The 22,834-nt window shown below is 42.4% G+C and overlaps 1 protein-coding gene across 1 annotated transcript in view; it reads left to right on the top strand.

Annotated features, from left to right (window-relative positions):
* The window catches only part of LRMDA (leucine rich melanocyte differentiation associated), a 1,021,905-nt gene that overhangs the window by 585,229 nt on the left and 413,842 nt on the right, over positions 1-22,834 (top strand). Inside the window, exon 5 of the mRNA XM_058543109.1 lies at positions 7,744-7,861. Within this exon, the coding sequence (XP_058399092.1) occupies positions 7,744-7,861 (118 nt within the window). The remainder of the gene's footprint in view (positions 1-7,743; positions 7,862-22,834) is intronic.

Below are 22,834 nucleotides of genomic sequence, written 5' to 3'. Positions count from 1 at the left end.
GAGTTTCACAATAAGACTTTTGAATCCAGGGTTCCTGTGGCGTTTGGCTTTCTACAAAGCAATGCAGGCACCTTTTTTTTTTTCCCTCTGGTAAAATATTTTCTTGGCCCTTTATCCACAAAGCGTGGGGTCTGTCTTCCTTCTAGCTGCTACCCAGAGCCTAATAGTAGGGCCTCTATGTAAATTTATGTGACATTTTCACTAGAAAATTGCTTAAAAAATGAATGATATTTGTACAGTTTACTGTTTTTCACCTTAAGTACATTTTCTGACAATATATCTTCTATTAATCATTTAAGCAATAGTAGGAGCCTTAAAGGAGTATATTCAGACGCAAGAACCCATGGTTCATTTAGTGCTGTCTAAAAAAATTTCTTATTGATTGGCATCCTCTGTGGTTATGTGATGTAATATTTATAATATGTCACCCAGCCATACATCAAAATGAGTATGTCTGTTGTTTCATTTCCATGGGCGATGTTGATTTCAGAGAGGTCAGCCCAGTTTTAGGTCACGTTGTGGCCAGCCACTGGACCAGAAATGGAAAGTGACTAGATTTATGGAGTTATTGGAAATGTCATCACAGATGCTTCGATTTCTGCTGATTATTTCCTCCCCTCCCCCCACGCTACTCCCTTTCCTTCCTCACTTACCCCCTGTGCACCCAGGTGGATTATCTTGGCACACATCCCCACAGTAAAATGGGCTCATTAAATCTGTATGTAAGCATAAACATACTACCAAGTTGTTGAGCAGTGCCCTGGTCCTGCTGGGGCAGGAGCAAAACCTTGCCTGGAGTTTCTCTTCACCATTCATCATAGTTCATGGCTGAGAAATGTCCATTGCCATGTTATTATAGGAGCTTAAACCTGCCCATGCTTTGCTGTGTGTACACACTGTGCGGCTATTTTCAGATGAATGTTGAATGGAGATGAATGTGATAAACAGTAGCCTTTAGGATTTGGGCAGGAAGAGAGTGGAGGGGCAGAGCTTGGCCTGGGAGACCACCATCATACTAAGAAAACACTTGGGCTTCCTGTGGACTTCAACACTGGCCAAAAAATGAATCAAGGATGGGAAACTTGGGTACCCAGTATGGTCTATTTCTTATCTTTCTTTTCTTTTTTTTCCAATTGTGGTAACATTGGTTTATAACATTGTATGAATTTCAGGTGTACATCATTATACTTCTATTTCTGCATAGGTTACATCATGTTCACCACCCAAAGACTAATTGCAATCTGTCACCACAGACCTGTCCTAATCATCCCTTTCACCCTCCTCCCTCCCTCCTTCCCCTCTGGTAACCACCAGCCCAATCTCTGTCTCTATGTGTTTGTTTGTTGTTGTTTTTATCTTCTACTTATGAGTGAGAGCATATGGTATTTGACCTTCTCCCTCTGACTTATTTCACTTTGCATAATACCCTCAATGTCCGTCCATGTTGTCACAAATGGCTGGATTTCATCGTTTCTTATGGCTGAGTAGTATTGCATTGTGTATATATACCACAGCTTCTTTATCCATTCATCCCTTGATAGGCACTTAGGTTGCTCCCAAGTCTTGGCTAATGTGAATAATGTTGCAGTGAACACAGGGGTGTGTGTATCCTTACACATTCCTGTTTTCCTGTTCTTCGGATAAATACCCAGCAGTGGAATAGCTGGATCGTATGGTAGTTCTATTGTTAATTTTTTGAGGAATCTCCATACAGTTTTCTTGTCTTTCTTTACCATTTTTTTTTCTTTTTGTTAGTACAGGAAAGACAGTGGAGTGAAGGTCAACAGTACACAAGTGCTAGACATCAGTTGTCAAGAAAGGGAGTTGGTCTCATGGTCTCTTAACCCTACCTCTGTCACTAAACCCTTTGTCATTCATTCTCTCCTGCCACTCCAGTCTTTAGTTGGCCTCTCCTTCCTCCCTCCTCCCCAGTAAGTCCCTCTGTATTGCTTACAACTTTAAATTATTTAAAATGTGACACCCTTTCTTTGTTCCCTCAAGGGAGCAGCGCTGGGGCCTGACCAGTGTCTGTATCACTCAGCCAAAGGGAAGGAGGGAGGGACCCTCCACCGTCTGTTGGCTGTCCTGGGCTGCCACCATTTCCCAGCTGAATAGGAGCTGTAAAACTTGTGGCTTACATAACCCAGCTAGCATTCTCCAGCTAATCTACAATCTGGGCTTTGAAGATCACAAGAAAGCAAAGGTCACGACCCAGAGATCAAAGTGACAGAAGCCCACAGAGCAATTGCTGGTTACCCTCTGTAGAGGGCCTTAGTCTATCCTGTGGGTGTATTGTTTGCACAGAGACTTCAAACATGCTGCCGGTGAACTGTGAGGAAAATCAGCTGGCCTTTGCCAGTCGTCAAGCCTTCATTAATGCTGTAGGTGAGCTCACCTCGGCTCATTAGAGTGAGATCATTGTCATTTCTCCAAGCATCTGGAGTTATTCCACTCACAGTGCTTGTTCGTTACTCTTTGGTCTTTATTGACTGTTTTTCACAGTCGTCCTTTACCTGGAGGCGTGAGCGGGTGGTTATATAAGGAAATACATGGATGTGTATCAGAACGGAGGATATGGATGTATTTATTGTGTTAACTTTGAGGCACATCAAATTCAAGCGAGCTAAAGCTTACAGGAGGCTTAGGCACCATTTTGCCCATTCCGTTCATTACACAGATGGAGAAACTGAGGCTCAGGAAGGTGACAGACTGAACCAAGATCACACAACAAGATAAGCCCCGAGTCTGGGCTCCTTCCTCTGCGCCGTTAGTCCCTAAGCTTTTCATTATGATCTCCTCTTTTTAATTTTTGCCTCCACTCTTTAAAGCTTTGGTCTCTTAAATAAGCTCATTTAAGCTGTTGCTAACTTTTTAAATTAGTCAGACACATTTAGCTGTTGATCAGTGCTTTTGATCAGCATGAGGTAAGCAGTGTTACCAAATGGGGTTGATGTAAGCCAGTCAAAAGCAAAGAAGTTTGATGTTTTATTGACATGTTCCCTCTGTTCTGTTAAGCTTTGTAAAAGATTGAGAACAGTTCATGGATTACCCATTGCTGCCTTCAGGCACCCCTGGTAGGGCCTCAGCATCTTGCCCCATGTCTCCCAATCCCCCAAGCATGGGAGCAAGAAGTAATGAGAAGAAGCGTAGAATGCCTTAAATGGAAGGAAGTAGGCAAAAACTCCAGTGACCCCGCATCCAGTTCCCTCAGGATCTGGAAACAGTGTGTCGTGAGTAGTCCCCTCAGAAGGAAACATGGCAGCCAACCCCAGGAGAGGACGGTGAAGATCTGTCTTGGCATTTCTGTGGTTGTGTGGTGTTACTGGGGAGCGGCCAGCTCCCCTGGGGTAGCAGGTGTAGGCAAGAGAAAAGACCATCCTCCTCTCCCTTTGAAGTCTAGATGAAAAGTGCCGGAGCTTCAGGATTGGGCAGAGAAAATTGATTTTGGAGCAAAAAGCAAACAAACGAAAAAGCCTTTCCACTGTTCCTTTTCCCTCTCTACCAGTTTTAGGTGTCTCTTTAAAGCTGTCTTTTAAGAAAATGGAGCCTTCTCTATGAAAAGAGAGAGAACCCGGAAAGCTTTGTGTGTGGCTCTCACTTTTAGAGAATCTGTTTGCAGACAGACGTGAATGAGTCTTTAAACAACTTCCCAGGATCCCTGATCTCTCGATAACCTCACCTTCCGTATCACAGCCAAGAGTGCCTCTGACTTCCACCCCCCAGGCCCTGGGGCTTTCTCCCAGCCACCTTGGGAAGGTCAGGAAAATTGGAACTGCCCTCTGGAGCTAGGGACGTGAGACTTAGAACTTAGACGGATCTCTTTTCATTAAACAGTGCCTTGGCTTAACAAGCAGTTTTATAAATCTGAAGCTGTCTCCGGGTGTCGCAGGATTTATGGACAGGGGTTTCTGCCATAAAGTGGTTTATGATGGCTGCCTTCTGTGTTATTAGTAGCTGTCTCTTCCTTCAACCATTGCTGTTTGATAATAGCCTTAAAACACCCAGAATTACTTACCTGCAAGCCCCATTCCCAATAGCCCCTGTTGACAGTCTGAATAAGTTTACTGCCCTTTTGTTGTACTTTACCTTCAAAACAAACTGATTGAACCATCAATAGCTCGTGGAAGCTGACAGAGGCATGTCATCTGGACTAGCCCTTGTGATTGCAGGTTATCTGGAGGAGTTAACCTTCCCGCATTGTTAACTGAAATGTTTTATGTACTATGCAACTTTAGGATACGGCTGTGATAACCCCAGTAACTAAGTCATACATCACAGTAAAGAGATTTTGGTGCAACAAATAACCCTGGATTAAATTTACAAGGGTTGAATTGATATTGTAAAAGCCTTCATTCTGTGGCTTCAGGAATCCTCTCTTGTATTTTTATGGCAAACTTGTATTATACTCAGATTGAAGCTGCAGCTTTTGACACCCTAACATGACCTAGAACAAAGGGAAATAGATTTCCCTAGACTGGGATGGGACAGGCAGGCAGAAAGCCCACTGACTTATCACTTGGCAGTAATGTTTGGAGCTAGTTCCAAACCACCAAGGGGCAGGAAGAACTGTAGATGTGGCTGCTGTCTGGGTGCTGTGTACCACAGACGTTGGGGCAGGGCAGACTGTGAGCAGAATTGGGAAGGAGACTCTTTGCCACCTTATCAACATCCTAATTCCAGAACTATTAATCTTCATGGTGTTATTTTCACTTGAACGGAGGTTTTCAGCAGGACCAGCAGCATCAGCCCTACCTGAGAACTTATTAGAAATGTAAATTCCAGGTCCTACTCCAGTCACAGTGAATCAGAAATGCTGGGGCTAGTGGTGCAATCTGTGTTTCAACAAGCACCCCGGGGCATGCTGATGCCCACTCAAGGTTGAGAACCACTGTGCTGGAATATAGGCTCCTTGAAAGCAGGGACCTTATCTGTTTTGTGCAGCACCTTATGCTCAGCACCTGACACAGTTTCTGGCAGCTGGTGGCTGCTCAATAATTATTTGATGGGTGAGTGAAAGTATGAGTAAGTAAATGAAAGAAGATAGCTCTAAGGGAGGACCTTTGGACCCTGGACTGAGTCTCAGACTGGACTGTTTGGGACAAGCCTTCCTAGTGTCCCTCAAACCTCTCCAAGCACCAACCAGCTGGAAACCTCAGGCTGGCCATCAAGATGGGAGTCAAGTCACACCTAGTTTCAGAGGTGACTGGCAGCCTATTTCATAGACTGTTTCCTCAATTGTATAAGAGTGCTCTGAAAACAGCAGCTCTTTGTCATCTAAAATTTTTAACTAGCTTAAAAGCCAGCACCTCTCTCTCTCTCCTTTGATTTCAGGGCTGTGATCCAAAGTGGGGCGAAATGACAACGTGCTGTCTGTTGTCATTATGGTTCCTGCCAGCCCTGTGAAGACATCTTTCATTCCATCATTAAACATTGGCTGATTTTCTAATACTGATGTTTTCTTCACCTGAATATTCATCTTTTCCCACCCTACACTTAGTGGGTGTCTTTACTCCTTTGAGCGTCACTCCTGACATATTGTTTCCGTCTGTACATGTCTTTATTTGAAAGAATCTGTTGTCATCAAGTCTTTGCTGCTACAAGCATAAGACGGAAGTTTTCTCTGACATTGACTGAGGCCAGTGGGAGTTCTACTGGAGAATAGAAAGGTCATTTGGGCCTTTGTGGAACTTTTCTGATTTGGGATAAGGTTAGGGGGCATTTGGAGAGGGAAGGGGGAGGCTCAGGGAAAAGTAGGAAAGAAGGTAATAGATTGAGGCCAGGGAGGAAGCAGGAAGTAGATAGTCAAATTCCCAGGACCTCAGATGTTAGGGTAGACATTTCTGGGGAGAAAAACTATACCTCAAAAGAATTCAGATACGTCGGCGTTAAAAACACATCATATAAAGGTTATGACTGGAGGCCTCTAAGCTATCGACTCTTGCCTTTGAGTAATCAGCTAAGTCTTTTTCCTGGACAAGCATATGGAAGCCACTTGGTGATGTGAAACCACCTTATGAATGTGGGAGCCGGCCTTGGGGACCCAAGGCTCCCCTGAGGAGGGAGGCACTACATACCCTGAGTAACATTTGCCCTGAGGAAAAGCTAAGTGTGTGAGGTTGCTTTACTTGAGGTTTTTTTGTTCCTCTTATTCCTCCTCCAGCCATTAGTTTTCAGGCATTCAGTGAATAATGTTAGGTCCCTTTCTCTGTGCTCCCCAAACTACTTTGTGCATAACCTCAATCTTGGCACTTAGCTATGCTAGTTTCTAATTTCTCTATGTGAGTCCATCATTCTCCATTACACTGAGAACCCCTTTAAGAGCAGGAACCATGTCGTGATCACCTCTGTATACCAATGGCCTGGTACATAGTAGGTGCTCAAGAGATATTCGTGCAACTGAAGTGAACGTTATTGATCTCAGCTTCATTCTAATGCTACTTTCCAGGATGGTATGAGGATGAGCAAAAAAATGTGTCCCTGCCCTAAAGAAATTTATAATTAGGTGAGGGCATCAACTAAATACCAATAAAACAATTAAAAACCAACAAAATGTTAAACTGTATGGTGCTGACATTGTATCGTGGGAGTGCTGAGAAGGGAGAAAGCAATGTGGGCTGGAGGTGCAGAAGAAAACTTCATGGGGGTTGGGATTTGAAAGTTGAGTGAATACTGAGGAGGCTGAGTACAGGAAAGAAATGAGAGATTCCCATAGAGATAATCCATTGCTCTTGACATTGGGTACTTACCTCTTCTTCCTAAGCGGGACAAGGTCTAAACAATTACTCCTTTGATTGATGGGGGCTTGATGGACAGCATCTGGGTTGGTGACTGTCACTGAGGAAGGAGAAGTATAGGCAAGTATCTATACCTTTTCTATATTTATTTATATGTTTATATACCTGTCCCCTGGCCCAGTGGATCTTCTCCATATACACTTACTTGAGGATAGTTCATCACACAAGTATCCATTGGCTTATCCCTGGAAGCCATAATGGATACCAAAGACTGTTTCTAGACGAATGGAGAGCACATAGCATTTGTTGGGCTATTAATATCTCCTAGAAACCAACCTCCCCTATTTTTCCTTGATAAAGATAATCCTCATAGTGCCAGTGTGGAAATAACTCAGTGATGATGAGAAAAAAGCCCTTAAGACCTCTGTTTGATTCCTCAAGGAAGCATTTCTCAGCTATATGTGTTTGTTGGTTCTCTCCCAGGTTATTACAACCTGTATCCTAACTTATTTTCCTGGATGGCAAGTCAGTCTCTTGTCTCAGCTTCAAATTGAAGATTTGTTGTTATCTCAGATATGAGAGTGATACAGATGACCCATAGGAATGGTAAGGGCATAAATGGTACAGTCAGGTTGTAGGTTAGTTTCACTGAGAACTTTCTGTTTAGCAAAGAAGCTGGGCCCATTTTCCAGAAGGGAAGGAGGGAAATATATTGATAAGATCTTCCTTGCTAATCCAGGTGTGTGTGTATGTATCTACCTTTGAGTCAAAAGCAGCCATTAGTGTACATTTTTAAAATTTAGTTGTGTGTCTGTGTAAAATATAACCATTTGGGTTTCCTCAAAGAGCAATTATTCATTCTATGTGAAATAAGAGAGGAGAAGCAGCAGCCAAGGTCTCGGCTTCTGTAGACCTAATGGTGTCGATTCCCAACTATCAGACAAATTGCGTGGATCTTTGAGGCTGTCACCCCAGCCTTTCTGAGTTGTCCCAGACTTTTCTTTTCCAGATGCTTTGTTCTGCACAAGCTGCCCAATTTGAAGTTTCTGGATGCCCGGAAAGTAACCAGACAAGAACGAGAGGAAGCTTTGGTCAGAGGGGCGTTCATGAAGGTGGTGAAGCCCAAGGTAAGCTGCCTGCTCCCTGGTCTTCGCAGGGAGTTGTGTCTCACTTCGTTGGTTACTCTTTGAGCATGGAGGATGTCCTCCTTTGTGTTTAGAGTGCAGGAGGGATCTCACACTAGGGTTTCATCCATGGATATACTGTTGACCAAACAAGAAATAGGACTGGGTATAAATTGGGTCTTCCCATGACCCAGTTTAAGAGGATCTTATTTGTAAGGTGATTTTACCCAGGTGGCTCTTTTCCAATAAAGCAGCACCATACACAGCCCAGTGGTGACATTCCTGGGGGCGTATTTCAGGCCTCCTTGAAGATGTTTTATATATAAGGTGGGACCTCTACAGGTCTGGAGCTGAGAAAGAAGAAAGCACTGGGCATTTACTGTTTCTTAGGTGGGTAGGATTCTTCCAGCGCCTCAGAGGGGGCACTACTTTCTTGGGACCAAAGAGGAGCTGGGGAGAGAGATTTTCTTCTGTCCACAAGTGAGGGCTCAATAGCTCTCAGAGATATGGTAAGTAGGGAAGGCAATGTTTTCTGACAATGTGACCTGGGACTGGTGTGTGCTCCGTACATGTAGCTCTCCAGAGCTCATGGGAATGGTGTTTACTGACCTTTCTTTTATCAGCTGAGTCTGCATCAAGGCCATGGAAGTGAACACGGTGTCATCTTAGTGACAGCATCAATGAGACAGGGGAGATTTGGCTTTGGGTGTTAGATTCCGACACAAGGAGATTTTTAAGGACATGAACAACTATCTCTTTGGGAGGAGTTGGGGTCCTTCAAGGCTAGAGAATGGACTTGATGACCTTTGATGACCCCTTTGGAGGTCCCTCACTGCCCTGGAGCTCTGTGGAGCTAGCTTCCTGTGGGATCCTAGCTTGTGTGTTGAAAACATTGGCCCAGAAATCCTAGAGGTCTAGTTTGTCCTCACTTATTGACTTAGAGCCCTCTGCACGTGCATTGGAAATGATTAAAAAGGGAAGGAGAGAAAAACAAACAGAACCAAAACAGAAAAATGAAACCTCTTCCATCAAGTAGCTCAGCTGGCAGTAGACCTCAGGCCACTTTCTTTTGCTGAATCCATGAGGTGCAACTTATTTCCCGTTATGCTGAATAAATTGCTAACAGTTGTGGAAATATACGATATGGAGGGTATAATACTGGCAGATAAATGTATTGTTACCTGTTTCAGCATGTGGGAAATTAATGGAGTGATTCGTTTCGTAGCTATTAAAGTGTTAACAGTTTTCTGTATCGAGGCATAGATTTGATGTATTGCTCATGACTGCCTTTAGTTATTCCAGCTTTTGTAATTTTGTCCAAATGAAGTAATTTATTTCTAGGCCTTCTTTTCCTTTTTTTGGTTAAAAGATTCCAGAGACAGCCAACACTACCAAACCAAAGTACAGCAAATGAATTTTTTATAATATCTTGGGTTCCTGCTCATCTTACATTTCTCACCTTCATGTATACATGCACTTCATGGAATAAATCAATATTTCTCCTGCTCTCATGGTCTTTGACATCGGAAGTTCTACATTGTCACTGGAAATCTGAGGGGGTACGAAATGTAATACCCACCGTATTTGGGTGGGGTGCTCCGTGTGTGTCCACCGCTGTTCTAAGGTTTTTTCGATACAGATTTGTGAGTTCTCACATAACCCCATAATGTAGAAGGAAGGGAGCTCTGGCTTACTCTACAGATGAGGTAACTCAGGCCTGGAGATGTTAATTGGGCTGCCGAAGTCACCCGACTAGTAATTGCTGGAGCTGGAGCTTTACCCGTGTGTCTGACCACAGAGCCCGCATTCTTGCACTCTGATTTCTTACCCCTGGAGCAGAGAGCTAAACATTTTCCCTGTGCATCTCTCTGTTCAAACAGAACCTCATAGGAACCTAAATGAAGACCACAGATAAAAGCAGCGCTGTTCCATTGGAGTAAAGATGATGCAGGGAGGGGACAGAAATCCTCCCCTCATTTGAAAGCAAGTGGAAATGGCTCCTTAAAATCCAGTAGTAGCTGGTTCTCTGAGTCATTAGCAGCATTCGGCAGAAATGCTCTTCAAAGCTCCAAATTAGTTTTTAATCAATTATAGAATTAACTCATGTTTGTGTGATTGACTGGAACATCTTTACTAACTGTGTTAAGCTTAAAAATATCTGTTAATTATTTGAGGAGAGACAAAAATACTCTAACAAAGCATGGGGACCTTTGGTTGTTATCGTTTTGTAGAGTCACATGCTTTCCAAACTGGAGAGGACTTCAGAAATCATCTCATCTGTGATCTCATTTTATGGGTGAGGGAACTGGGAGAGGATGTAGTTTCCTAAGGTCCCCACAGTCCTGTGGAGGCAGAACTGGGACCAGAACCCAGGGGTCTGGGCTTCTAGTTAAGTGTTCTATTTACACCATGATCCTTCAAGTACACTGCAAGATTTCTCTGTGTTCCTGGTTTCATATCAAACCGTATGCCTCTCTTGAATGGCAGACAATTCCCTTTTGTCTGTCGTTTTCAGAGATATGCACTGGTACTTTTTTTGCAGATAGAAAGAGGCCAAATGAGCTCCTTGCTGAATTAATAAATTGGTGTTAAAAAGCCTGGTTCTCATCTGCTCACAGTATGTACAGACTTATGTTTGTTTCTATGCAGGTGTGTATATATGCTTTCCTTCTCTGTGTATATATACATATGTATGTTCTGGGAGGTATGTGTACACCCAGAGTCAGCTTCTAAGTGGAGAGCAATTTCCTCCCCGTAAATTGCCAATGCTGTGCTGAGCACAATTGCTGAAGACCTATTTTTCATAACAGAATCGGAATCTCAAGTTGGCTTCTGTCCTTTCTGAGGCAGCAGCGGCCTGTTGTGCTTATTCAGCAGAATGTTCTGATGGATGATCAAGGGGGCCGTGATTTGGGAAGCTGTTTTCATTTTATTCCTGACATAAAGTATTTGGGAGAATGGAAATGCCTCTCCAATCACAGCCCTTGCTTTGGTGGTAGGGAGTGGGCAGTCTGGGTGTTCTCGGTTGATGCAAATACAAAATCATCCAGTAACTAATAAACCCCCTATGTCATAAAGGTTGATTTGGTACCTGGCGGGCCCTGGCACTTGAGTGTGAGTTCTCTCTTGCTTTCTCTCACGAGGACACATTTCTCCTTCATTGCTGCCTTTTGGTTTTTGTTGTTTAAAAGCTGCCTTCTGTCTGAGCTCTGAAAGATGCTGTCATTCATTAGCAAGTGATAGCTAATACTACAAGAGACTCTTCTAGACTTGTGTGTTTGCGCGCGTGTGCGTGTGTGGTGTTAGTGGACCTGCAACAGCCAGGCTTTGCTTATTTCTCGGAATTAAAAGAATATGTATATATCTTTGTTAAATATTGGCTATTGAATCATGTGACTGTCAATGCAGAGAGCCCCAAGCTGGATGCAGAGAAAGTTGACACCCCCAAAGAAAGGCTTCTGTAATGACCAGACCGTGACCCCCTCTCACTGCACTGGGAAACGTAGATCAAAGCAGTGTAGAGGCCTGTCCAGGAGAGAGTGCATGGTGGGCACGCCAGCCCTACGTATCAGAGAGAGAGTTCAAGAATTTGACAGTCAGAATTGCTTAATTGTGTCCTGGCTTTGTAATTATTCATCCCTTTTCTGGCAAAGAGCACAGTTGTCATTTCTTTAACATAATTATTTAAAGCTGAGCCCTCTTGTTTACAGGCATGTATATGACGTTGGCTACCAACTGTTTAATCTTCAGAACCTTATAGAAGCGATGGGGAGAACAGATACAGGGACAACTGCACTGAGAATCGCAGCCTCATTTAGGAAGTGTTTTGACATGGGTATTTTTGCTTATAATTGTGGTCATTCACTTATGGGTAAGATATGGTAATAGGTATGTTTGTGAGTGTCAACGTGTCCTTGAAAATATGTTGCATGTCTTTACGTGGGCATGCCTGGGTTTCCTATCATGTGTAGTTTGTGTATTTGTGTAGTTTTGCATAGTTTGTATATTTGTGTATGTGTATCTTGGGGATATTTTTGGGGGGCGGGGTGTGTGAGAGACAGAGAAAGAAAGGGAGGGTGGGAGAGAGGGAGATGTGTTGTATTAGAGGAATAAGATTCTGAGCACATGAACCTTCCGGAAATCTTTTTTATTCTCATCTTTAGACTGAAAGTTGAAAGTTATTTGGGTCCAAGGATCACCCGCTTCCATGACTACGCTACACACTCCTACTCTTGACGCTTGGAGTTGGGCCCTAATTCCCCTGGGTACTTTTAGTTTCTTCCATCTGTGTCTATGTTTTTGGATTTCCACAAAAAAGGCAACCTAGGATAAAGATGGGGAATGGAAGCATCGGGATGAAGCAGCTGCTTATCCACTGGGGTGTCAGCTCTATGAGGGCAGGAACTTTGCCATTTTGATTGCTCCCATATCCCCAGTGCCTGGTCTGCAGCAGAGGCTCAACCACTACTTGTCAAAAGAATGAACCAGAGCATATTGTAAGATTCTTCATGAAAGGTAGTCCATTTTTTTATTGCCTCAATATGGTCCTCTGGAAAAGCAGGAAAGGAACCTTTGCCTTAAGAAAATGTGATAACTTGAATCTGTGCATTGGTGGAAAAGAGAGATTCTGGGTTGCGTATTTGTTTTTCCAAAGGATTTACCCTGGGATTTCTTACAATGGCAAAACCTAGGGCCTCCGTGATTCCCTGTGTCTTGGCTTTTCCATCAGGTAGCATTTCTAGGGGAGGCAAGGGTGTGATCTGAAGCTGCCTGCTCCCTGTCACTGCTCAGGGTGTTCCCTGAGTCCTTCTCTCAGAATTCACCTGCTCATATTAGGGTTTTTGGGAAATAAAAAGTAGCTATTCTCAGAAAACATGTTGGGATGCTCCATAAGTCTGTGTGTAGTTAGAATGAAATTTCCCTTGTTTTAGCTGCTATTGTACTTTTTGTCTGTACCATAAGGAGCACTGCCTAGCGACTTCTTTGGTTCATGCCTACCCTAGCCCTTTACTAAGTGCTACCCTGTTCTAAAGCACAGTGTGTCTGTCTTTCATACCTTCTGTTACCCCTATCTAGCCAATTGCAAACACGTAAAAGGTTATCAGAAACTACATCTAGATTTATTGCAATTACTAACATTTACTCTACACTCAATATTTTTAAGAATATATAATTTACATTAAGCCAGGATATGCTTGTAAATAAATATTGTAAACCACAAGTACATGCAGTTAAATAGTAGATAAGCCAATATATGTTGAAAGTTCTTTATGGTGTCAAGCATTCAGAAGAAAGCTAAAAATGGTAGTTGATTTTTTGGATATTCCTAACTACCTGAATTTGTTAGTGTTTTATGGTTCTTTTCTGTTTTCACACAGATGTTTCTTGTCTAGAGACATATTCAGATTCTATTGTCAGTTACTTTATAGTAAATTTTGAAGGGAGGAAAAATTTTTAATTAATTTCTTTTTTGGAAAATGCTTAGGCAGTGTGTTTAGAAATAACTCTGGAAGCCAAAAATTTGCAGTTTGTTTGTTTTTCATTCTTATTCCTGATTTCACAGTTTGCCACATTTATTTGAGGGGGAATCACTTACAGATTTTGTATTTCTCCATTTTTGCACCATGGCATCCCATGTCTTGAGTAAATGCTTTCCGAGTATTGCTCTTTGGAGGCAATTTCTGTAGCTTTTCACGACCTTGCATTTGGATAACAACCCTCTGAAATCAGAGATAGACTGGTACAGGAAAGTTGTGTCTCCAGCGTCCTGGAAAAGCCCTGTGGATGGAGAATTGAAATCCACAATAGAGAGAAGGACATGAAACAGAACTGTAGGTGCTGTTGGCAGCCTCTCAGAGCCACTCCCAGAAGTCCCTGGGGCCTGGCCAAGGATACGTAGTAGGTATTCCTCTCCACTAAGCCTAATGCCTTTGAGATGTTGTGTCTCTGTCCGAGTCATTGGCTTTCATTGCACCTCAGTGGCCCAGCTCCACACACTTCTTCTTTTTGGCCTCCAAAACATTCACTTTTGTCCAAAGATATTTGGACATACACATGCCTGGAGGATTATGGAAGTAAGTGGCACTTTGTGGGGAATTAGATAAGTATCCCTAAGATACTTTGCACAGCCTCTGGAACCTCACACTTGGAAGAAGTAGATTGCATTGTTTGTCTAAAATTGTTCCTTTCTCTCTGCCGTTGCCATTGTTCCCCCTCTGAGGGAGGAGTACACTTCCCCATCCCATTGACTTTGGCCTTGGCCATGTGACACTTTGGCCAATGGGGTGTGAGTGGAAGTGACAGCATGCCAATTCTGGGCCAAGGCCTTACGAGGCACCATGTGTTTCCACTCACCCCTCTTGCATGTCTGCCATTTTCTATGAAAACAATGTGAGATACACATTGAGCAGACCCAAACCTGACCTGAAGTCTGAAGTACAACTACCCCAGCCAACTACAGACCTCTGCACAAGAAATAAGTGCTTGTTGTAAGCCACTAGGATTTTGAGGAGTAGCGTTGCTGCAGAAATCTGACTAATAGGCCATCCGTCCACTTACCCTGCCCTCTGGTCCTTCCCTGGCCACTTGAACCAGGGCTCTTAATTAGAACACAACTTGGGGTTTAGTGAAGTTAATGACAGTTTTTGGTGCCACAGCACCAACTTCTGTAGGCTTTCTGGATGCTTAACTAATTAGGATCACAAGGCCAGCCTAAGGGTCAACTGGCTGTCTAGTGGTGCATGTTTAGATGCATTGAAGCTTTCTAAAATGGGAGTGAAAACAAAACCTAGCATGTATTACATGTCCACTGTGTACTAAGGATTGTACTAGTGACTTAATATTATTTCTAATTTTCTCCTGGAACTTGAATCTATAAATGAAGAAACTGATGATCAGAGAACTTACATATATTACCTAAAATTATAGAGCAAGGTGAAATACGGTTCTTCCCTAGGTCTGCCTAGGCCCCAAACCTCATGCTTTTTTGTTTGTATATCTTAAATTTCATTAAGCAGGCATGGAGATATGATGGGAGGCAGGAGTAAAAGAGCAGGAAAACAAGGACATGGAAGGGAGCCAATGGTAACTTTGTAATTTCCGACTTTGACCTTGTGACCACACATCCCAGAACATTTTGGTGAAATGCATGAACTAGGCAGAGAATTTCAGGAGCCAGGCTGTGGAGGGCTCTATTTGTTAGGCCAAGTTTGCAATTTATCTTAAGATGAAGAAAAGGAACCTTGGCAGGGTTTGAAGTGGGAGAAAATTATGGACAGGTCTGTGCTTGGGTCCCTAGGTGTCTGGGAGACAGAGCAGTTGTGCTCTGTGTACCAAAGGTGTTTTGGAAATCTGTGCAGAGGCAGCTGCTGGTCTGAGGCTGCCCAGCATTCAGAGCACCCAGGCCAGTGTTGGTGCTCAGGTGGCCACAGAGATGAAAGAGCTGGGCCTGAGAGCCCTCCTCCAGGGACTGCAGGGAGGGGTCTGGGTGGTAGCCGGCAGCTCAGATGTTGGGATGAGGAGAAAGCCAATGGCTGTCAGAGACCCAATAGTAACTCCCCTGGCAGTGGGTCAATGGCATTCTAGAAAGTCTTTTGACATGTTCTTACCCAAAAGACCCTGTTCCCTATCGTATCAGTTGTATTAGTTTTTGGGGTTTTTTATGTTTTTTTTAAATTTTTAATTAATTAGTTTTTTTATTGCAGTAACATTGATTTATAACATTGTATAAATTTCAGGTGTACATCATTATACTTCTATTTCTGCATAGATTACATCATGTTCACCACCCAAATACTAGTTACAATCCATCACCACACACGTGTGCCTAATCATCCCTTTTGCCCTCCTCCCTCCCCACTTACCCTCTGATAACCACCAATCCAATCTCTGTCTCCATGAGTTTGTTTGTTGTTGTTGTTATCTTCTACGTATGAGTGAGATCATACTGTATTTGACCTTCTTGCTCTGACTTATTTCGCTTAGCATAAGGAGTAAATTTAAGGCTTCTTAACTGGACCATGGAAGGTCCTCATTTGTGTGATTTCTGGTAATGATTGAGAAGGAGCCTTAAGAGCCGATTATGTCTGTAATCTGTACATTTTCAGCTTGACATTTTCTTGATCCACTTTAGAAGACGGCTTTTGGTATTTTGCTTTTGCAATTTAGGCTTTTTTTATTATTTTAAAAAATTAAGCTTGAAAAGAAAGAGATAAGGAAGAGAGGAAAATAAAGATGCTTCCTTAAGAAAGTGGGTTCTCAGAGAATAAAGTTGGGGTGCTGATTTAAAGTTACCCATGTTTAAAACTAACATTACTCCGTGTTCTGTGTGCACCTTCCCGGCTTGGCAGGGGGCTGCTCTCCGTGGCAGGTGTGTTGGTGTGCTTGGACAGCCCCTCTCCTTAGTATGCTTTACTCCACTTGCTATCCCCAGCTCACGCACTAATTCTTTTCTTTGAGCCTGGTGATTCCAGGCCAGTGATGAGGAGGAGTGGTTGCAACTACAGAGCATCTTGAAAATTCATGTAAGCTTAGTGATAAAAGGGATGTCTCTGGTATTTAACATTTACTTGTTGTTTTCCTCGTCGCCAAAAGCCTAAGAAGCAAAGTAGCGGATAGGATCAAGTAGTAGGATACTCTTAGGTTATCCAACTTGAATGGAGGTAAAGGTCTTCACAAAGTTTGATTGAAATAAAAATCTGATCTGTTTTGTCTGAAGGTGGCTCATACGTACTTTTCAGGGTATCATCCAGATGAGTGCCCAGCAGGTATGCACAGGTAAGTAGCATTATCAGTAGGAGCTCTAGTAATGACACTTCCTTCCTCCACACGGTAGGCTCAGTGAGGAGCCCGATGCTCAGACAAGACTTTCTTCTCATTTAAAAAATTACCTTTACCCCTGGAGGAGCCCTTTGCCCCGAGTGGCTCCATGAGCAGTAAAAAGAAGCTGTTTCTTATTATAAGGTAGTAGAGTTCTGACATTCCCACTGCTCCCTACCTGTTTCTCCAGAGAGCTTATTTCTCCGTGCCAAGACCTCCAGGAACATCCAGCTTCCCCAGTAGCTGTTGGATCTGGCTTGTGAGTTGGTTACAGCTCTCCAGGATGTGTATTTTTGCCTCTCCATTGGTTTGTCTACCTGTGGTCACCATGGCTTACTTCTGGGGCCCACGTACACATTACAACTCCAAGTGCAACATCATTGTCCCTCTGACCAAAGTGGTGTTTCACAAGCATGATAGGGCAGGTCTGCCCTTTGGGTCCCTGAAGGCTTGTGGTACAATTAGCTCTTTTATTTGCTTTTCTGCTCCTTACAGTAGAGTGTCTTAGATTAACAGACAGGGCACCATCAATAATGTACAGATGCTCTGTAATTGGGCCTTCCTTTGATGTTAATTTAGCTAAGTTCAGTGCTATTGTCAGTGATAGCAATTATACTCAGCCTTTTCACCAAGGACATTTTAGGATAATTTTATTTTTCATGTGCATTTTAAAATATGGCAGTAAATTTTGAGCTACATTACCTGAATTAGAACTCATTATTTCTTTTCAACAGCGAATTAATGCTCTCTGCCTAGGCTCCAAAGCTGTATTTTTTTTTTTTTTTTCTTTTTTGAAGTGGGGGATTTTAAGTGGGGCTTCTACTTCGTGAAGCTTTTAACTCGTGAGTGAAATTTACAAGTGAGTCACTTGTTTTTTGTTGGCATTTTGAATTGTCACAGAGGTTATCTGGCTTAGCAACCTCTCCCATGCTTTATTTGGCCCATTTTTATTCATTCCTCCCCACTACCCAACCTTTCCTTTTGTTCTTGACATGATTCAAGGAGTTGCCTCCAGCTGTTCTTTTGGGAAGGTTTAAAATTTGAGTTTATTGTGGCTATTGTATTCCAGGGAAAGCCTATGATTTTTACTTTGTTCATGGGTTGTGGTCAGATTTGCTGTTCCATTTTCCAAGCTTCAGGATTATATTTAGTTTTGGATTAAAGACCAGACTTCTACCTTCTGCCATCTGTTTCTCCATTGTTATTACAGGAAATGTAATGTCTCCTTCCACATCTGTTGTGATGATTAAATGAGATAATATGTGTGAGGAGCTAACACTGTCTGTCTCTGGTATGTAGAATCAGGGGACAGCTAGTGTTCCTTGTTGTGTAATTTCAAAACAGCTGCTTCTGTGGCATTGCTATGTCATCAGTTTGTGTGGGTGACCTGGAAGGTAATTTTGGCTTGAGGTGGGGGTGTGTATTAGTTGGCACAGGCTGCCATAACAAAACACCATAGACTGGGTGGCTTAAACAACTGAACTTGATTTTCTTACAGTTCTGGCAGCTGGCAGTCTAGATCAGGGTGCCAGCAGGGTCAGGTTCTGGTGAGAGCTCTCTTCCCAGTTTGCAGATGGCTGCCTCTTGCTGTGTGCTCACATGACAGGGAGAGAATGATGTTCTTCTCTTTGTAAGGCTACAGTCCTCTTGGGTCAGAGCCCCACCCTTATGACCTCATTTAACCTTAATTACCTCCTAAAGACCCTATCTCCAGATATAGTCACACTGGGGGTTAGGGCATCAACAAGAATTTCGTGGGTGACATAATTCAGTCAATAGAAGGGGGTATTGCCCTTATATTCCTGGTGGCTTAACTGAGTTTTATAATTAAATGAGATGTTTCTAAGACTTTTACTAACTATCTACTTCCCGATGAGAATAAAAAACCTACAAGAAAGGTATATGGGGAGAAAAAGAAGGTTTGTCTTGGGGATACCCTGGCCCTTGAGTTTGGGGGTCTCCCCAGGCACTGCACAAGGCTTTTTGTTCTTGTGATGGTGGCGGGAGGGAGCCAGGGCAAAAGGAGGCACAAGAACAGTCAGTACAGTGTGGAGGACAGAGAAGTTTCCATAGTCACTGATGGAAACAGGAGAAAGGTGGTGCAGCGGCCCCAAGTGGACAGCAGTGCAGCAGTGAAGGCTCTACGCAGGGCCCAAATTGGGAAAAGGATGCCTGGTGCAAAAATAAGCGCTTAAGCCCTTTCATTTGGGTGACTTTGGACTCAACTCTCTTAATCCTCCTTCAACTCCCTTGGTGAATCTGGAAATCAAGGCTGATGTTTAGATCCTGGAATTTGTCATTGGAGTCAGCCTCCTTCTGCCCCAAAGTAAAATGGAGAAAACCAGGGAGTGATATCTGGGGGCTCGTTACACAAGTCCAAAGAATATTATCTCATCATTAGAAGGGCTTTGAAAACCCAAGGCTGAGATACTGGATCTCTGGATAATTAGAAAACAACCAAGAGCTATATTACACAAAGCCACGTGGTTTTTTTTTTTTTTTTTGGAAAATCTGTTTCAGTTCGGTATAATGTTAAAAGAAAGGGTCTAATTTCTACACTCATTCTGATTTTTAGTCATGGGATGTTTTGGAAAAGATTAAGTTACAAATTATTTTTTATATCCTGTGTTCAATACCCTCAATACCAACTTGTGACTTCTGCACTTGGAGATTACAGAGACCTGATCAGAACGCTGTGAATTGCATTTGCTTAGGTAAAAAGGGAGACAGTAAGTAAAACAGACTAAGAATGAAAAGCTTTTCCGTCTTTGCTTCCCCTCCCCTCTTCTTTTGCACATTATATGACTAAATGTGCAACTTTGTTCACATAACTGCTACAAACAGTTCACTGTGTAGGCCAAACGCTCTCTAATGCAGTAAAATTAAGAAATAATATGCTTTGAAAGTGATTTATGAGTGTGGTTAAACTGCCAGATTTACAAAGAAATAGTTCAGATCTTGGGAAGCCTCAGGAGTCACGTCAAAAATGAATTTGACCATGATTTAAACTGCTACTTTTCTTACATGACATTTAATATGTGTACTTTGGAGGCCCATATGTCTTTAATAAAATAGCATTAAGTTTTAAATATGATATGAATGCAGCCAGTTTCTAAATTCATAACCTTTTCCACAACTCCAAAATGCTAACCAATAAGGGAGTCATACATGCAATAAAACATAAACCTTAGAAAATAGCTTTTTATTAAAATGGTTAGACAGTTGGCAGCTGGGTTGCAATGTAATAAATACTTACAGCATTGTGGGTTTATTGGACGTTGTTTACCCTGCAAGCAACTGGGACCAGATAACTAATTATAACCCCTGCACAAAAGCCGTTCATGCTGAGTCCCCCTGAGTGTGTTGAAGAGACAGAATGGTTTTGTTGAGAGCACTGGACAAGGAGTCCAGAGATTTGGGTTCTGATCTCTCTTCACCACTTAAAGGAGTGTGACCTTGGGTAAGTCACTCCATTTCTATAATTTTCTCAGTCTGTGTCATGGAGACAATAGCACATGCCACGCAGGTGTGTTGTGAAGATGAGAAACGAATGCTCACGAGGCATCTGACACAGTGCCTGGCATACAGTAGGTACTCAGTAAAAAGAAGAAATTCTTTTAAAAACTTCTTTAATAAAAAAGTAATTTAGACGAGATCTTCAGATCCCTTCTAGCAAGAATGTTCTATTACGACTCTAGCATGGCACTTAGAAAAGGTAAGCCACTTAGCCCGAGATTGGTGTAAGCTTCATTCACCTCTCAAAGGCATTAGCATGTCAGAAATGACAGAAAGACATGCTTGGTTCAGGGGGAGCAGGAGCTGCTGGTGGCCACTGTCACTTAGCTATTCGTGGAGACGAATGTGAGGTGTGCAATGCAGCCTCCTCCTGCCTTTTGGGTTTCTAGTTCGTAGAAAATGTGAGTTATTCTTCAAAGTTGTGCTGCATCACAACAAAATGTCTTTTAGTGCTGCTGCTCTGTGTGTGTGTGTGTGTGTGTGTGTGTGTGTGAATGTGTAAACAGATCTCTCTGTGGAGAAGTTTTAAAACAGGGCTTCCCAATCTCCATGTTTCTAGATGCTTATGTGTAGCTTGCTTTTGCTGTATCTCAGATGAAATAGCCCATCTGGCAATGGTCTTGTTGTATTTGTCCATGCAACCAAATATTACCACCCTCCACAAACTTTCTTAGGAAGAAATTCTTGAATTTCATAAAACTAGAATTACATTTGAGCTTGGCCTTTGAATCTCAGGCTCAGACATATATGGGATAATTAAAGATTAAAAGGCCCAGAGACCATTTCATTTTATTTTATTTTTATATGTTTTTTAAAACAATGTTGTAATCCCATTAAGGGAAATTAACAAAGAAAATCTTTCAACTGTATTCCCTACATGCTAACCCTCTGACTTTTCATCTTGCTTTGTTCCTTCCAAACTTTATCCCCTTATATATGTATTTTATGTGTATTTCATGCTCTACTTTTTTACCTAATGTTTTTTACTCTGCTACTTTGTAGTCCTCAAATTTATTCTTTTTATGGACTGTACAATTCTTCATCAAATTGATAAATGTACCATCAATTACCAAACTATTTTCCCACTGTTTCTAGATTTTAACCTCATGTATAAAATACTGCTAGTGTTCTGTGTGTGCATGCATGTGTGTGTGTCATTGTGTCTTTCCTTTAAATTATTTCCTTAGGATAATTTTCCGGGATGAGTTTATTGGATCACAGGATGTAGGCACACAAGCAGTTTTAGGCTCTGTTTAAGAATGCCTAGGTGCCATTTTCAAGTTGGCAGTCCATCCTGGACGAGTTATTGCACCTACCCAGGCCGGAGAAAGAATGTAGGTGAAAAGGGACACTTAACATTTCCAAGACTCTCTTTGGGAATGGGCTTCTCAAAGTCTTACTGGTTGGTAAGTTTCTGGGAGAAAGGCTAAGAATCTGTAGCAGCTCCCACAAAGCATGTATTGACCTACTAAGTTGTAGTCCTAGGGAATTACGGGTTCCCTAGAGCATCCCAAAAATTATTAACAGCATGCAGTCCTGATCAGTGTGAATGTGCCTTTAGACTGTTAGCCAAATCTTTGCATAATACCAATCATTCTACCTATAAAAGCACAAATATGTTATTGTTCTCAATAGGCAATTTAATGCAGCTTTAGGGAGGAAAAAAGAGAAAAGAAGATTACAAGCTGGCTGATCTTGCTTTTGTTTCTCTTAAATCTATCCACACTTCTCAGGGATTGTAGTTGTTTAAAGATTGCATACAACTGTGCAGTCTGTGTGATTTGGAAAGCAAATCTAACTAAATATGAAGTTTTCAGGGTGTGCTGTTTTTAAAGGATTTCATGCATTTATTTCAAATATACATTTCTTCCCGAGTAGCGCTAAACCTATAATCTTTTTCTTGTTACATTTCTTTTTTTTGGGAGGGAGGCCGAGGGGGTGACTTAAGTTTGGAGTGGAAGGTTCCTATTAACATCTACCTCCTTCTTGTGCGGCATTATTCACAGCAGAGCTATTAAGGCTAATTATTTTCAGGTTTCTATCAAAGGGGAATATTTGAGCTGACAAAAATAAAAGCATTTATTGGGAAGAAAAATGGCCTGTTTAAATAAGAAGGGGATCATTATCATGTGTACCCTACCTCCCCCTCCCAGTTATTAGCCTGTGTAGGGAGGAGAGGCCAAGAGACCCCCTGGGTGTCTGAAAGCAAGAGGACATCCTAGGGGGCTATGCTCACTGAGATGCCTGGTACTCCAAGAAGGGGCAGTGCCTTTTTTTCCCTCATTTTTCTGTAGTCCACCTGGATTGCTCACTGACCTTGGAGCTGGTGTCAGTCTGTTATTTTCCTCTTCTCTTGGGTGAAATTCACTGATCCTTGATATGTAATGGAATGAATATTGGTTGAGAAGCTGGTGTATTAGTCAGGAGATGCTAAATGCTGTAACAAACAGCCCTCAACTCTTGGTGGCCTAGTCACTCTCAGTCCAGTGAAGGTTTCTGAATGGAGAGTGAGGCGTGCTCAGTCAGTCAGGGACCCAGGTTCCTTCCATCCAGGGGCTCTGCATTTTTCTTGGGCCTTGGAGTCCTTCACTGGGTTCAGCCAATGGATGGAGACAACAGCAAAAGTGTGGAGGATTGTGCAGA

The sequence above is a fragment of the Diceros bicornis genome, chromosome 6, assembly GCF_020826845.1.
Source record: "Diceros bicornis minor isolate mBicDic1 chromosome 6, mDicBic1.mat.cur, whole genome shotgun sequence".
In the NCBI taxonomy this organism is placed as follows: domain Eukaryota; kingdom Metazoa; phylum Chordata; class Mammalia; order Perissodactyla; family Rhinocerotidae; genus Diceros; species Diceros bicornis.
This window is presented reverse-complemented; position numbering and strand designations above follow the sequence as displayed.